General features: G+C 38.3%; 1 protein-coding gene across 1 annotated transcript in view; it reads left to right on the top strand.

Annotated features, from left to right (window-relative positions):
* LOC111868883 (cadherin-23) overlaps window positions 1-16,190 on the top strand; it is a 95,242-nt gene that overhangs the window by 8,763 nt on the left and 70,289 nt on the right. Inside the window, exons 3-7 of the mRNA XM_023859948.2 lie at window positions 2,072-2,161; window positions 7,356-7,505; window positions 9,464-9,631; window positions 15,047-15,223; window positions 15,579-15,772. Coding sequence (XP_023715716.1) covers window positions 2,072-2,161; window positions 7,356-7,505; window positions 9,464-9,631; window positions 15,047-15,223; window positions 15,579-15,772 — 779 coding nt within the window. The remainder of the gene's footprint in view (window positions 1-2,071; window positions 2,162-7,355; window positions 7,506-9,463; window positions 9,632-15,046; window positions 15,224-15,578; window positions 15,773-16,190) is intronic.

Below are 16,190 nucleotides of genomic sequence, written 5' to 3'. Positions count from 1 at the left end.
GATCTGTAACCAGGAACTCTGACCACTAGACCACAGAGGGGGGTCGAAGCACAGGGACAACTTTGCCTTTTTACCTTAACACGGAAATTACGTATTGTTCATATAAATTTATATTAACTCTTTCTGAAATATCATTCCCTCACGATGAATATTTAACGAGTAGTCCCTGATATAAAAGTTTTTTGTTAAAATCGGACAAAAAACGGTCACTTTACAAAATCTAAACTTCAACCCTGAAAATGGAGGCTATATATTCCTCCGAAACTTCATTTGACTTTTACCTGACCACACGGCATTTTACCTCGGTAGATGGAATTATCCATGGTAACTACTGTGAGAACCATACCTCTAACGTAGATGGTAAAATATTTTCACGTATAATTTTTAATTCTTAGGCGTTATTTACGAACTATAGACGAAAGAACATCTTTTTCGAGGTTACATCCCTTTGTCTGTCTACGACCAAGTCTCAGCCTCTATATCGCATGGTGGATTTTCTATAAATTCGATACGGGAAACTTTAACTAAAAGTTCTTGGCCACATTTTATTTGCAGCCTATGATTCGTGCTAAATCCTGCAGAACACAAAGCCGCAAATGAGCTTCTCGGGTCCCGCATAAACCGATTCACAGATACTGTTAAAATTCGATGTGGGAAATTTCTACCGAACGTCATCAGATAATTCCAACTTACAGCCATACTGACCCACAATAAACGGGGCCATATGTGGGCATCTTTGTCGGGGAATTCCGATTTTGAACCTTATTCAATCACAGTAAAGCCTAGTTTACTTTTCCGCGTATCCTATCAAAACTTCATCATATTCTGTTGAATGTTGATAGAGCAATTTTTCACTAATTTGAATTACAGTATTCCAATTTTTAAGTAAATTTAATAAACTTCAAATAATTTCTTTGACATTTTTGCATATACTGCTTTATGTGGTACAGTATTTCCGATTTTGCTTTTCACAACGTTTTTGAAAACAGATTTTACTCCGGTCATGATAGCCGAGCGGTCTAAGGCATGTACTGTCTTCGCTCGCTAGGAAGCCGGGGTCCTGGATTCGAATCCCACACAAGCTGTGGATGTTTGGTATGCGTATGTGTTTGCGTTGTCCTGAGTTTAGGTAGAGGCCTTGCGACGAGCTCATTACTCGTTCAAGGAGTCCTACTGTATGTAAAATGATCATGAAACCTAAAATCAGAGACCATGGTCCAAGGGGGCTGTAGAGCCAGTGAAATAAAGAAACTTCTTAATGACTTACTTATGAAATGTAATTTTCATACTTGCTCAATTTCAGCTAAAAATTGCAATTCTGAGATACATTTAAACAAACGTAAATACATCAAGTTGTTTGAAAACCTGTTCAGAAGTTGCTATATAGACTGACTAATGAAGGGGTTGTAGGAGAGTTTCTCTTGTGCTCCGTGAGACAGCAAACACGTCCTTACAGAAATCGTAACAGCTTTTTCTTCTTAAAGTATTTGTCGCGAAGTGACCCGGCACGCGCTTGTACATAATGTGCCACCCCCTTGTCGTTCTACACATGTCGGGACGCCAAACCTCGAGGACGCTTCGATCGATGATCGCCGTAGCTCGTCAGACTTTGCAGTTTCGGGATAGACACGCTCATTTAAGTGCTACAATTGTATTGTGCTTGAGTCCTTTCCTCATCCTAAGGCATTCTGATCTATTTACAGCCTCTTTTGTTTATCTGGTTATAACTCGCATCTCTTGTCAGACTCCTGAATATTAGGCACGATTCATTACAGTCTGAGACACGCTAAACTGTCCATCACATGGCGTACACGAGACATGATGATATTACTACAACGTCTGGCGTGGAGAGAATCCCACCACCGATATTTTATTAATTTTTTTTTTAAGTTTAGCTTTTATATTTCCTTTTATTTGTTTATGTGTCATCAGTCTCGACTATCTAACGGAGCTGAATCAGCATCAATCAATGAATGAATCCAATCGGCTGCTTATTGGCAATGTGTTTCTATAATGATAAACAGGAATGTAGGCTGACGTTCATGTTACGATATTAATATTTAAATTTCAGGAAACCCACATTGGTCCAACGCACTGCCAGCTCGTAGTTCAAGACCGAGATGGAATTATGGATGGAATGAAATTCACGGTGAAGGAAATGGTAAGCACAACCACAAATCTTTATATAGAATCCTTCCAGGGTGTTCCATGCTGCTGAAATTAACATTATAGTTTGTACGAACGTTAATTTGCAAGTCATCTTTCCCTGCTGTCCGAAAAATCTAAATTCTTGTGAAAAGAGTGCCAAATTACTCAGTTTTTGATTACCATATACCACGTACGTAGATGTTTTGTTGAAATGATAAAAGTATAGGCTCTATGACTGGTCACGAACCAGCGAGTAGTCTTTCGATTTAGTGTTATTTCTTTGTCTTGTGGGTGTTACAGTTTAAATGCGGATATGTAGAGCCACAGCCTTATTAGTCATGGAATATGAGTTGGTTTACAAAGTAGTGGAATATTTTTTCTTTTCAAAACAAGTTACTGGATGTCCATATAGACCAGCCAATAAAATATTCCGACAGCTTTTTTCTTGAAACAACAAGGATGCTTTTTTAAGTTGGTTATTTAACGACGCTGTCGCTATCGCGACCATACACCGACGATGTTACGATGAGTACTGAATATGGAGCTGGTGGAATGAAAATTGGCAAGGAAAATCGAAATACTAGAAGAAAACCTGCCCCAGGACCACTTTGTCCACCACAAATCCTACATGACTTGGGATCAAACTCGGAACGATCCCTCTATCTCTTCATGAACTAAGAAGCTAAATCCATGGAGTTGAGTTTTTCATGAGAAGTCAACAGTTCCTCAGACACTCAAACATTAACATTTTATAGAACCCAAATGTTGGTTGGTTGGTTTCCAGTGGCTGCATTTGGGATCATTTAACACATTTTGCTTCTTGCTTCCCAGTAGAGAGCACTCAAGTTCTTGCTTTGTTGCATCTTGAAGAAGTTTGCACTTTTCTTTTGGGAAGCTTTTCCAGGTTTGGTGCTCATTTGCACTACCCAGGGGACACGTGTGACTTAGAGAATGTTACGGACGGCAGCAACTTTGTCCCCCTAGAACCCAAAGATTTATTATCGCATTCACAACAGCCTGCCGGTAATGGTTATTTTGAGTCAGATAAATCAATTTCACGTCCGTCATCCTATTTGTCTAAGATTAATCTCATTTTATCCTCCAATTTACGTCTAGGTCTTCATAGAGGTTTTTTCTTCAGAATTTCCTAACAAATACCTGCATGCACGTCTCCTCTCTTCTATGCGTGCTACATTCCCTTACCACAAACCCCCACCTTAATTTGATCGTTCTAATTATATACAAAGCAGAGTATAAGTTTTTTATTGCTAGTGGGGTGGGACTAATTCCCTTGTACTGCGGCCACTTCTGGCCTATTGTACCAGCCGCAGATGACAGGTGAGGGTGATTGTGGAGCAATTGGAGGAATGAAGGTTGGCAGGGGAAACCGAAGTACTCGGAGAAAACCTGCCCCAGCGCCACTTTGTCCACCACAAATCCCACTTGACCAGACCCGGGATCGAAACCTGGCCTCCGCGGTGGGAAGAGTATAAGTTAGGAAGCTTTTCAGTACGCTTCCGAATTATTTCATGTCCCGTAGGTCGAAATTTATTCCTCAGCGCCCTATTCTCAAGTGCCCACAATACATTTTTGTTTGAGAGACCGAGAGTCACAACCCCACAGAAACTTATGTGTACTAATATTTAATCTTTATGACCTCAGAGAGCAGACGAGAAGAAAAGAAAAGTGTGAACTGAGTGGTAGCAAGTATTCCCGAATTTAATCTGATATTTAATTCCTCATATACCGAATTTTGTTTTGTATCTGTCGCCCTCCTTCTGTAATTCCAAGCTTGTTCAGTAGCCAAATAATATAATAGGTTTGGCGCAGGCCTAACCTTATTAACCATTTAGGTAGTATTCGGAAACAGAGAGAAACAAGCTCTATTCATGCTTCAGATTCAAGTGAACAGTGTCTTTTTTGTCTACACTTAGATAAGTTTAACTGTTCAGAATTGCTTTACTGCTGTGGTCAATATTTTAATTCCTTGGCATAAAATTATCGTGAGCAAAATCAGTGACAGTTTTCACATGTTTCATCTGACGCAGTGCTAGGGATTTATGAATTAACTGGCATTGTTATTGCCTAAACTGTATGAATTCTATTGTCATATATTACAACAATATTTGTCCTTCACTCTTTTCTCCAAAGAATTCCACTCTTATGTTCGTACGAATTTAATCACGAATAACTTTCCTGGAACTAGACAGGCCATATGATCTACGTATCCTGCATTATAATTTTGATTTCCCGTTCCTTTTAATTGACTTTCTTGCAGCAGAAGAAATTGTTTTTTCCGTTTCAACTCAGATTGTTGTGAATCGTTATTCGGAAATAACATCTGGTTCATGGATATGTACCTGATTGCTGAACTGGCATCTCAGCAACAAAGTTACACCTCTAATGAATGAAGAACAAAACATCGTGTGAATGGATACACTTCTGAAAGTCAAATGGGCAAATGTACGCTCCGTACGCTCTGACTTCTAGCACACCTAAATGCTTCTTTTAAGTAATCAGTTAACTATTATAACACCAGATGGTGCTGATTCTTAGGCACATGCAGCCAGTATCAACAGTCAATTATAGAGNATTTCATACTTCAAAATATTAATTAATCTGAGAACATATATTACATATAATGAGAATATTGCAAGTTTTAATGTGTTACATAAACAATTTATCAGGATAGATCAGTTATTTTCTTCCAAAATGCAGGGAAATTTAAACTGCAACACGCGCGGAAGCAGCAGGTCTTTCGCTTCCACCCTCCCCTGGGTTAACTGGCTGACTCAATGTCAATGTTGTCTGTAAGTGAGCTATCCGTTATGGTATGCTACTAGCGTCGTGCTTCCAGCAATGTTGCCAGATGTAAGGTATTGCAGTTTGCAGTAGAACAGTCTGTGACCTTGCAGTTAGGCGTGCTTATAGTTTTCAGAGGGTGTTAGCGTGTCACTTATGCACAAGTCAGTGAGACCTCTCTTNTGAAAAAGCATTTTCCTGTTTAAAAGAAAATTATGGTGCATTTTTTGACTTTGTTGCCTTAAAGAGTGAACTTTTAGTAATGTTTTCGGACCCAGATATGGCAAAAGATAGTGTGTATGACTTACATCAATATATGTATGCTCTTCAGTTATCATGCGTTTTCCCGCAAATCTTCAAATTATGTGAGCTAGTATTAACAATACCAGCGACAAGTGCTGCAGATGAACGCTCATTTTCAGCTCTGAAGAGATTAAAAAACTACTTAAGAAATTCGCAGAACCAGGATAGGTTGTCATCACTGGCTTTGATGAACATTGAAAAGTCCTTCCTAAACAAACTGCAGTCCAAACCCAGCTTTCTAGATGAGGTTATTGATCTGTTTGCCAAGAAAAACAGAAGAATCGAGCTGAATTATAAACAATAAAGTAAGCATTAATTATATTCCAGGTTCACAACCCTGTCATTTGATGGCTATAAAATTGTGTTGATAATTATGTGTTATTTTAATATATTAGCTTAAATATACAATACATATTAAACTATTAGTTGTTTTCTTTTAAATAGAAGATAGAAACTATAGGGTATGTAGAAAAAATTTATATACACGTATATAAAGTTGCTTCCCTGCTTTCGGTAGTCATGCTACGCCACTGTTCTGCAGTCACATCTTATTTGGGAAATCCGTATGCTCTGACTTCTAGCACACCTAAATGCTTCTTTTAAGTAATCAGTTAACTATTATAACACCAGATGGTGCTGATTCTTAGGCACATGCAGCCAGTATCAACAGTCAATTATAGAGGATTACATCAAATGATTCATTCCATTTCAAAACACTATATTTTCCAAAATAATACACATTCAAATATGATTCAGACATGAAAATAAACGCAAACTCACCAAGTTTGCATTGTGATACACCAGTTGGCAGCATGAGTGCACTGCCTCACAAAATGGCGACAAAGCTGGAAAAGAGTTTCTTTGTTTTGGAATATGCGAGATGTTCGCCTGTTACTGCAGTGCGGCGTGCATTCAGAGCAGAGCACAGAAAAGAACCACCGTGTAAACAGAGCATTCTGCGGTGGTATCGGCAGTTTAAGGATACTGGTTGTCTGTGTAAACGGAAAAGCACGGGGCGACCAATATGGTGTTTATATCAGGCCGCGCCATAGCTCAAGCGGTCAGTCGCTGATTTCCCATCGCGGCGGCCCGGGTTCGATCCCGGGTCTGGTCAAGTGGGATTTGTGGTGGAAAAAGTGGGGCTGAGGCAGGTTTTCTCCGAGTACTTCGGTTTCCCCTGCCAATCTTCATTCCACCAATTGCTCCACAATCACCCTCACCTATTATCTGGGGCTGGTACAATAGGCCAGAAGTGACCGCAGTACAAGGGACTTAGTCCCAGCTCTCTAGCAATAAAAGAAACCATGTATATTACTCATATAATGAATAAATTGATTCTAAAATGAACACAGAATATGGCTGAATATGATCACATATTTTATTCTGTAACTGATATGAATCATATCAATATAATGAATAAATTGATTCTGTGTTCATTTTACAATCATTTTATTCATTATACAACCATGTTAGGTGGGTCCCTGTCACCACGGCATGACGCGTCCTCAGGTTGCGGGTGGAGGAGACGCCCTCTAGTTTTGGAGAAAAGCTGCGAATATATTGAATAAGCAGTCGCGGACAGCCGACAAGGGGTGGCCCTCCAGCTTGGAGCTTGGGCTTGGGGCTAACAACTCCTCACCGTAAAAAATAACTTTGTTACGAAAATGCACACAAAGCCTCGGACCTGGACGGATCCTCTGGATAAACGACCTAAGCTAAAGAAATCAGGGTAGGGTCCAGTGGAGGGCCCTTGTGAACACGGTAATGAACCTTCGGGTTCCATAAAATGCAGGGAAATTCTTGAGTAGCTGCAGATTTGGCTTCTCCTCAAGAAGGGCTCAGCTCCATAAGTAAGTAAGCAAGTAAGTAATTGATGTGAATGAATATATAAGGCACTTATGTAGATCACTGTCTGAGCATCTGTAGTTATTCTTTCAGAGTAAACACAACATTTCCCATTATTTTTAATCTTAACGCAGTATCCATAATGTGGGAATATCATGGAGCAATTTATTTGTAAATATTACGTCATTTTATGTTGTAAACTTAGATTTCAAACATTTTTTAAGAAATGAGAATAATATTATTGATTTATCTTTCAGGATGAAGTATCGAAAGATATTGAACTGGTGAAGGCTGAAGGACAAACATGTGAAACTCTACTAGAGAACTGTGTTGATGTTGTACTGAGAATAAAAGGGGAACTTGAATTTATTAAGAAGCCAGTTCATTCGTTACTCCTTGAAGTAGAGGTAAGATATAACGGTTTTATATATATAGACATTGTCATGTTTTACTCAACGAGCAATCCGATCGTTCGAAATTGGACATTTCAGTGTGCCGGAAGTATTGCTATAGAATTGGTTTTGTTAAGGAGTATAATAGTAGTTCTTGATATAAGGTACTCGCACATATATGCTCCGTAGATAATCATTGGTAGTATCAGTGCTAGATTTATTTTTACATACGTATTGGTAACTATCCGGAAGAAACAAACGAATTTGATTCATGAAGGGTACATTCAATAATTTGTGCCAAAATTATTTATAATTTAATAACCAGATCACTCGAAGTCAGTGAAAAATATTTGCATTGTTTAAATATCAAGTTTCGTTTAAAGATTTAGAACAACAAATTTTCTTGACTACGGGCGCTTTCAAGGACAATAGCAAAATTTCTAGTTGAGGTAATGTTTGTATTTTCCAAATGTACACACAAAATTTGCAGATATAATTAGTGAGATTAATACAGAAATTTGTAACGTTTGGCTATTATGAATAATCCTTTGTCATCAAACCAATTATCAATGTGCACTTCATATAGTCGTAATGTCGTTACTGTTCGTTTTAAGTTTTATAACCCTACACATAATCGGCAGGACTCCTTTCACGGGGGATCAGCCCGACCGACACACAGAATAAACGCACACAGACATCCATACCCTGAGTGGGATTGGAACCCACGATCCCAGTGTTCGAGTGGGGAACGACAGTTCATGACTTATACAGTGCAGCCACTGCGATCGACAAGTTAATACGCTGACTGGCATTAATGCATTATATTTAAAAGTTACAAATCCCCACGGCTAGCATATTTATAATCAAAAGTTTTTTTTATTCCTGGAACATTTTTTTTACAGTGTTTACAAATCAAAGAAGTAATGCTTAGGTAGAGAATACTAGCAGAATTTTGAATTAAGCTATTTAATTGTAAATTTGTTAGTTACACCTACTCGTGTATTGAAGTTGAAGGCTATAAAGAAACTTGAACATCTCAGTTCATTTCTTGATATTTTTGTCTTTTGTTAATAATCTGCACCAGCTAGCATCCCCTTACGTTGTACCCACTGCACTGTTACAATGTCGTGTGCCGGACTGAAGTGACTACCTAAGAGCTAGATTGCCGGAGTTTACTGAACGTCACAGTGTCTTAATCTGCTCTAGGGACCACCCAGTCTCCTGTCCAATTAATAGAGAGGTAAAATCTGCCTGACTATGAAGGTGACACTGACTTCCATTCAATAGAATCTTTAAGAATGCGTTCAGTTTATCGCTACCCTTCGGGGCGCGATCCTTAGGAAAAACTTTACCTTTATGTTTACTACTATCACGTGTAGTAGGACTAGAGACGGAGTTTCGATGGGCGAATAGATTTATTAACACCTTATACAGTCAACTAGTACTTAACAAGAAATTCAGCGCTATAGCTGATTTACACAATTTACAGTTCACCGTTACACACGCACTAGGATTCTAACTTTTCACTAGTCGTGTCCTCGTAACGGAATTAAAATAATCTCACTGTTACTAAATCTTCTAATCACACACTAAGTCTTTACAGCTGACTTCTAATTCTTCTTCAACTACTGACTTTCCATGGGTATCCTACCGACAACTTAGTCCCTTATATAGTCGAGGCACGGACCACGAAGCAGAGAAAACAAATGTCACATGTCAGAATACGTGTATATTGGCCCGTTGCACAGCACGTGTCATGGCGCGGGCCACATAGATAAACTCCCTCTAATATCCTTTCTAATGTTGCGTGCATGTATATCGGGCGTTGCCTAGAAACGGGTCTGCATGTTACATTACACAAGTTTTATCAGGATTTCATTGTTGCTATTATTTCTGATGTTATCATCAGGGAAATATGTACAGAAGGTATGTTTTTAAAATATATTATTCATTGTTGGTCTTATCGCTCCTAGGACAAAGGAGGCCACACTGGATATATGAGCTACATCGTGCAAGTGAAAGCAGAGAATAAGGAAATACCTGAAGTGAGACCAGACAAATTAACGGCTGAAATTAATGAGGAGTATTCGGGCGTCATTGACTTCACAGACACGACTATAACAGTTTCAGACAGAGACAGTGTAAGTATCATACCTTCCGCGGTTGTAGGAGAAGTTTCTAGAAATCTGAATGTTGTATTGAGCTTCATCCGCGATTCCACGACACAAAAGTTCTGTTACGGCCAAAAGCCAATGCAAGATTTCTGTGAACATGTTAAGTAAATAATAAAATGATAGAACAGTTACAGAGAGATTGGGTTAGAGGATGTGATAGTCTCTGTAGTTAGGAGAATACATTCGGAAAAGAGAGCTAAAATAAAGAAAAAAATACTGGACGAAATATCTGAACTTCTGAATTCCGAAGGTAAACGCCATACTACACATCAGTAAACCTCAAGCACTCGTATATATATATATATATAATTTATTATACTGCAATTTGGTTTTAGCCCGGTGGCAGTAGTACACAATAGGACACAACAGACAAGTAACACACATTACACTAAGTGACAACACGTTCAAACAAAACACAATACACAAAACACAACAATAAGGACATCCTGCCACAATGAATACATACCAAATACGATTAACTACTACAACAATTACAGAGAAACACAAACAACTGCAACAAATACAACGTCTCTTGCGGACGTGAAGAACAAAACTGTAAAATTTCAAATATTTGTCCGATAATTGAAATTATGTAATGAACTTTTAACCATCAGTAAATTAATATAATAATAAAACAAAACTAACTTCAATGAGCTAAGCCCTACTTAGAAGTCAACAGTTTCTTTAGCTACTCCTGAAATACCCAAGAATGTAAGGTACCCAAAGGTTCATTATCGTGCACAGTGCCAGTGCCAGTGCCAGTGCCAGTGCCAGTGCCAGTCCCTCTCCTGGGCGAAATCAATCCAATCCATATTACCCCATCCCAGCTCTCTCTTATGCATTTTATTATTATACAACCACTCACGTCTTTGTCTTCCTGCTGGTCTCTTTCCTTTTGGCCTTCCCACCAAAATCCTACATGAGTTCCTCTTCTTCCCTATTCGTGCTACATATCCTGGCCATCTCATCTTCCTTTACTTAATTATTCTATTATAATTGACGAAGGGCACAAGTTATGAAGATGCTCAGTAAGCAGCTTTCCCCAGCCTCCCGTCATTTCATCTCTCTTCGGTCAAAATATTCTCCTCAGTACTCTCTCTTGAAACCCCTTCATTCTATGTTCCTCCGTTAATGTCAGAGGCCAAGTTTCACACCCACACAGAAGCACAGGCAAAATTATTGTTTTGTATATTCTAATTTTTATGTTTTTAGACAGTAGACTGGAAGACGGAAGGTTCTGGACTGAATGGTACCAAGCATTTCCCGAATTCAGTCTTCTCTTAATTATATTCTGAATCAAATTTTGATTTGCTATAGTCGTTCATGATATTACAAACCTACCACATTTTCAAACTATCTGTTAGCTGTCTTTATATTATGATTCTGCCCTGCATTCTGATGATGAGACAGTAATATATAGAGTTTTCCCTGCGCTTACTTCTAGACTAGCGTTCTTACTGACGTCATTTAGAGAGTCTGTATTTTTCTTTATGGTATCTACATGTGTATTATCACTCAGTAGACTCACATCGTCAGCATAGCTCAGCAACTGATGTGTGTGTCATTTAATTTCAGTCCCACCTGGTTTTTCTGGACCTTCCTAATGGCATATTCAAAAGCAAATTCGAAAAGCAATGGCGATAAAGCATCTCCTTCTTTAGACCATTTTGGATAGGAGACGTATCAGACAAATGTTTACCTAAACACAATTATTATAGATTTCATTTAAACACATTTTAATCAATCTGGCTAGTTTCATGGGTGCACGAAACTCCATGAGACTATTGTCAATAATTCCCTCCTACCTGAATCATAGACTTTCTTTACGTCTACGAATAGCTGATGAGCTGTGTCATTGTACTCCAAAATTTTCTGAAATATCTGACGATTGCAAAAGATCTGATCAATAGTTCACCTGTTATATCGAAACCCACACTGATGATCTCCAATAATTACATCTATATATCGACTTACCCCTGAGATAAGAATATTGGATACAATTTTGTATGAAGTTCATAGCAGTGATATCCCACAATAATTACTTCAGTAAGTTTTATTACCCATCTTGTGAATTGGTACAATAATAGACTCCCTCCACTGATCAAGTAATTTTTTTCTTATTCGAAATAGAAAATGTGGATCTATACATCCACTCCGTCATACGCGTTCATCGCATATTGCTTAATTAGTTAAACACGGGGACAATTTTACCTTTTTATCCCCATTTATTTCGCTTGGATCTTGTAGCCATTGCAATTTGGATTGTTACATTTGATCTCTTTATTCTGAGCATTCTTCGTCGAACCATGTCATTCAAATCGTATAAACCTAGACTGTATTTGGATGAAATTTTGATATTGTAATAGTTTTCTTTTCCAAAATTTATTAATAACAAACTCAGAACATTGCATGAGAAATTTTAACATCTTATTATTTAATATTAATAATTCTTATAATAATTTTAATAATTCTATTATTTTATTACTTACTTGTATAACTTTCAAGTTTATCCCCAATTCTTTATCTAGTAATGTAAAATCTTTCCAAGATATTGTTCTTCATCGATAAACATTACATGCTAATAAGTTTGATATACATTTTAATACAAATTCTTTGTATACTCTTAATATTTTGAGAAATTGTTACATTCTAACATATGCATAACTTTATAACATGGACGTGTAGCACTAAATATGGATCCATATTTAGGAACTAAATAACTTTAGTTGTACGATCATAATACTGCATGATGATTGTCCCATGAGGACCGAAACATGTAACAGTAGAAAACAAAATTTAATTCTAGTATTGATTGATTGTAAAACCACGTTTTTTGTGTTGACGGAAAATTTATATTGTCGTATATTTGTGACACACAACAGGATGCACGCAATGAAAATACCCATCTCAGCGTGTAAGTTCTCCAAAGCTGCTATCCACTTTAGGGTTTCAATTCGATACTGCTTTTTACCGTCTACTTCTTCTAATTTCTTTACATTCATCTCCTCCATATGAACGTTGTATGTTTTTGTTTACTCACTGCCAGTCTTTCCCTATCTTATGCCACCACCACATAGAGGTCGGTATGAGGATATGCTGCTCTGAACGATCGGACATCAAGTACAATTTAATGCCTTTTTCTATCTATCAAAGTACGGTCAAACTGATTGTGAGTCTTTCTATCAGGAGATGTCCAAATAAATATATGAATATTTTGATGTGGGAACATCGTACTTTTGACAATCAAGATCTTTGGATATGACAAATTTTACTACTCTAATTCAATTATCAATATTAACTTTATATAAACTCTCATTCCCAGTTTTTGTTTAACTTACTTTGGCATTGAAATCTCTTAAAAATTATTCATATCGTATTAGGAAATTTATCGAATACATATTCTACTTCTTCGCAGAATCTATCCTTCATATCATTAATTTTATCCTCTGTTGGGGTGTGGACATTCAGAATAATGATATCACACCAGCAACCTTAGTATTATGCATGACATCCTATCACTAACACACTCTACCCTCTTATGATTCTCTTATGTCCAGGAAAATCAGCACCCAATTCAAGATTCTCATTTCCTTGCCACAGAAAAATGTACTGTCACGTGTGCCGAATATTGGATTCTAGATCGGATGATTGGATTTAGTGGAACTTCGGTTACAGTCCCTCTTAATTACAATCGATACAGCATTATCGCTGATTTACGCACTTTCCAGTTCACCGCTGTATTCACAAGCATTATTCTTCAATGTCCTGATGTAAAGACCAGTCCTGGGTTTAGATTTCTTGAACAAAATATCCTATGACAGAAAAATGCTGTAAATTGATTTGTGTGCTTTACAATATGATCTGAAAATGCAACAGCGATATTAATAAATGTACAAAAATTGGTAAAGTTAAAGCTGCCCATATATCAGGCCGAGGAGGCCCATGGGTTTGTGAGACGTCGAGGCTCCCACATTTTCTAGACAATTGGCTGAGCTATGGGGCGGCAGAAATCATGGGTTAATCTGAAAAAAAATACATACACAAGGATATACTGTGTTTAAACAGCTGTACAACTGGATTCATATTGCGAGAGTGATGGGTGAGGGATGGAATTTTACTTAGAATTGAAATACAATGTGTGTCTTTGAGGTAAGAAACAGACTTGTTCACGTAGTGTAACTTGTGTGCTTAAAGCCCAATCCGAATATAGCAGGAAGGTACAAACTGTACATTGTAGATTAATCTTGAATGAAAGGTTAGAACTTTTACTTACAGATAATAGTACTATGAGTGTTAAACTAAGGGCTGTTATGTAGACAGTGTAAGATAGGTCCAGGAGTGCAGTAAAAGTTAGTCAAAAGTGTTACTGATATGTACACCAAGGTTTTCTAAGTAGCGGTTTACCTAAACGGATTGGGAGACTGAGAGGCCGATGAAAATAAAACAATTACGCATGGTTTTCTATGCATCAAATTTATTTGCACTCTGCTTGATATCATTGGGTCAAAGTACAGTTAAGGGACGTAAGCAATTCAAAGTCATGCTAATTCACTGATGCTGTCATGTGTATCTACGTATGCTTGTGTGTTTCTTAACTTATTTACGGTTTATTTAACAACCCTGTCTGTAGTGCAGACAATATGGCTTCAAGCCGTAGGATGATCAGTGAACAGCGATATGGAGAGGACAGGAGCTCTCGGTGCAGTTTGATTTACTATTCCTGCATTTGCCTCTAGAAACTGTGGGGACCACAGAAAACTTCAGTCAGCACACCTGGTGACCCAGCCGTGATTGGAACCGGACACCCCCCCCCATTCAAAATACAGGTCATAATTGATATGTGTTGTGCCCGTTTGCCCGGCATTGACACGTGTGAATGAAAAAAGCTATCCCTGTAACAAGACGTACAGGCTCATAGGGTTGTGAGACGTCGAGGCGCCCACATTTTCTCTAGACAATCGGCTCACAGATGGTAGTGAGGTTGTCAGTCTTACACGCCGGCCGCTCTTTACCCCCCAGGAAAATTCCCGGTACTCATTTCTGTTAGAGGCTGACTCGACCCCAGGGCCATAGCGCGACTGGAAGGATTAGGTAAATTAAAAAAGTCCACCTCATCAGGACTCGAACCCGCGACCTTCCGACTTGTAACAGTGCCTCAACCAACTACGCTACCGCATGCCGCCGGGCATGTGTGAGTAAATGCGCGAAAGTAAGACTGCATGCATGGATATGGATGATGTGTGTATGTATGTATGTTTATACGTAGTTTAAATGTGTGTGAAAGTGTCGTGTGGAAATATGTTACTAAATCACCTGTCCTCCTGCAGACCGTGTGTTCCATATCCTGAGTAAAACTGAAACTAAATGCATGAAATTTTGCAGGTCGAATACGGACAATTCTACATTACATTGGAAGGCACAGGAACAGATGAATTCTGTTACGAAGCGTTCGATGTGATTCCAAGAGAGGGATACAGAGCAACAGATGTGAAACTCTCCGTGATTAATCCAGAGCGTCTCGACTACGACAAGGGAAACTGCAATGATATAACTCTCAGGGTATGTCTGCGACACGTGTTCCTTCCATCATTGGGAGGAAAGTTTAGGGATGCAACCTCAGGCATATAGCAAACAGGATAATTCGAATTTTTTAGATACAGTGATCAAACAGTAAGAAAGTGTTGTACTTCCGATAACTAAACAGGATTAATGTATTACTGATTACAGTTTTGTAATTAAAAAACTACCAGTATATGCAAGCATTTATTGAATGATAAATAATACCTGAATTTGTAAGTTTTGAGGTTTTCACGGCGATGACTATGACGTTTCTTAGGAACGTCGGCCAAAACGAAGAATACACGGCGCCTAAACCCAGAAGACGACTTTCTTCAATACCTAAATTTGTTTCCAGATCAAGGCAACTGAAATTAATGACAGCACCCGCTCTGGAGAAGCAGAAGTAAACATAAAACTGAAAGACGTCAATGATGAAGCTCCAGTTTTCGTGAGAGAAATATTCTCCTTTGATGTCGATGAGAATGCAGAAATAGGAACATATTTAGGGGATGTGAACGCTAAGGATCTGGACGCCTTCGACAGCATAACGTAAGGAAAATTCGGCCGTAAGTTACAGTAAAACGTGTCTATAGGACCACTCTCGACACTTGAAATTAGGGGCCACTATAGAAATACTGGCTCCTAAAACCTGTCAATAATTTATGTAAAGAATATTGTAACGCATGACACGATTGCATGACTAATAATAATGTGTTCTGGATTTTATGGTTGGATGTATTGCCACTTCCTTGCAATTACAACCAACCATAACAGCCCACAGTCAATGGCTGCTCCATTCCTTACTGGACTACGAGTGTCTTCTCTTTTGCGTGACTGACTTGATTGTGATTTACGAATCGGTCACTCCTTCGGCTTCCATTGTTCTCTGGTTAACACTCCACAGATGAACACTGAACTCTCTTACGACTGAACTACGACTGACTCGTTCTTCTCTGCACAGCTCCTT

This window comes from Cryptotermes secundus, unplaced genomic scaffold (genome assembly GCF_002891405.2).
Source record: "Cryptotermes secundus unplaced genomic scaffold, Csec_1.0 scaffold592, whole genome shotgun sequence".
Lineage (NCBI taxonomy): Eukaryota > Metazoa > Arthropoda > Insecta > Blattodea > Kalotermitidae > Cryptotermes > Cryptotermes secundus.
This window is presented reverse-complemented; position numbering and strand designations above follow the sequence as displayed.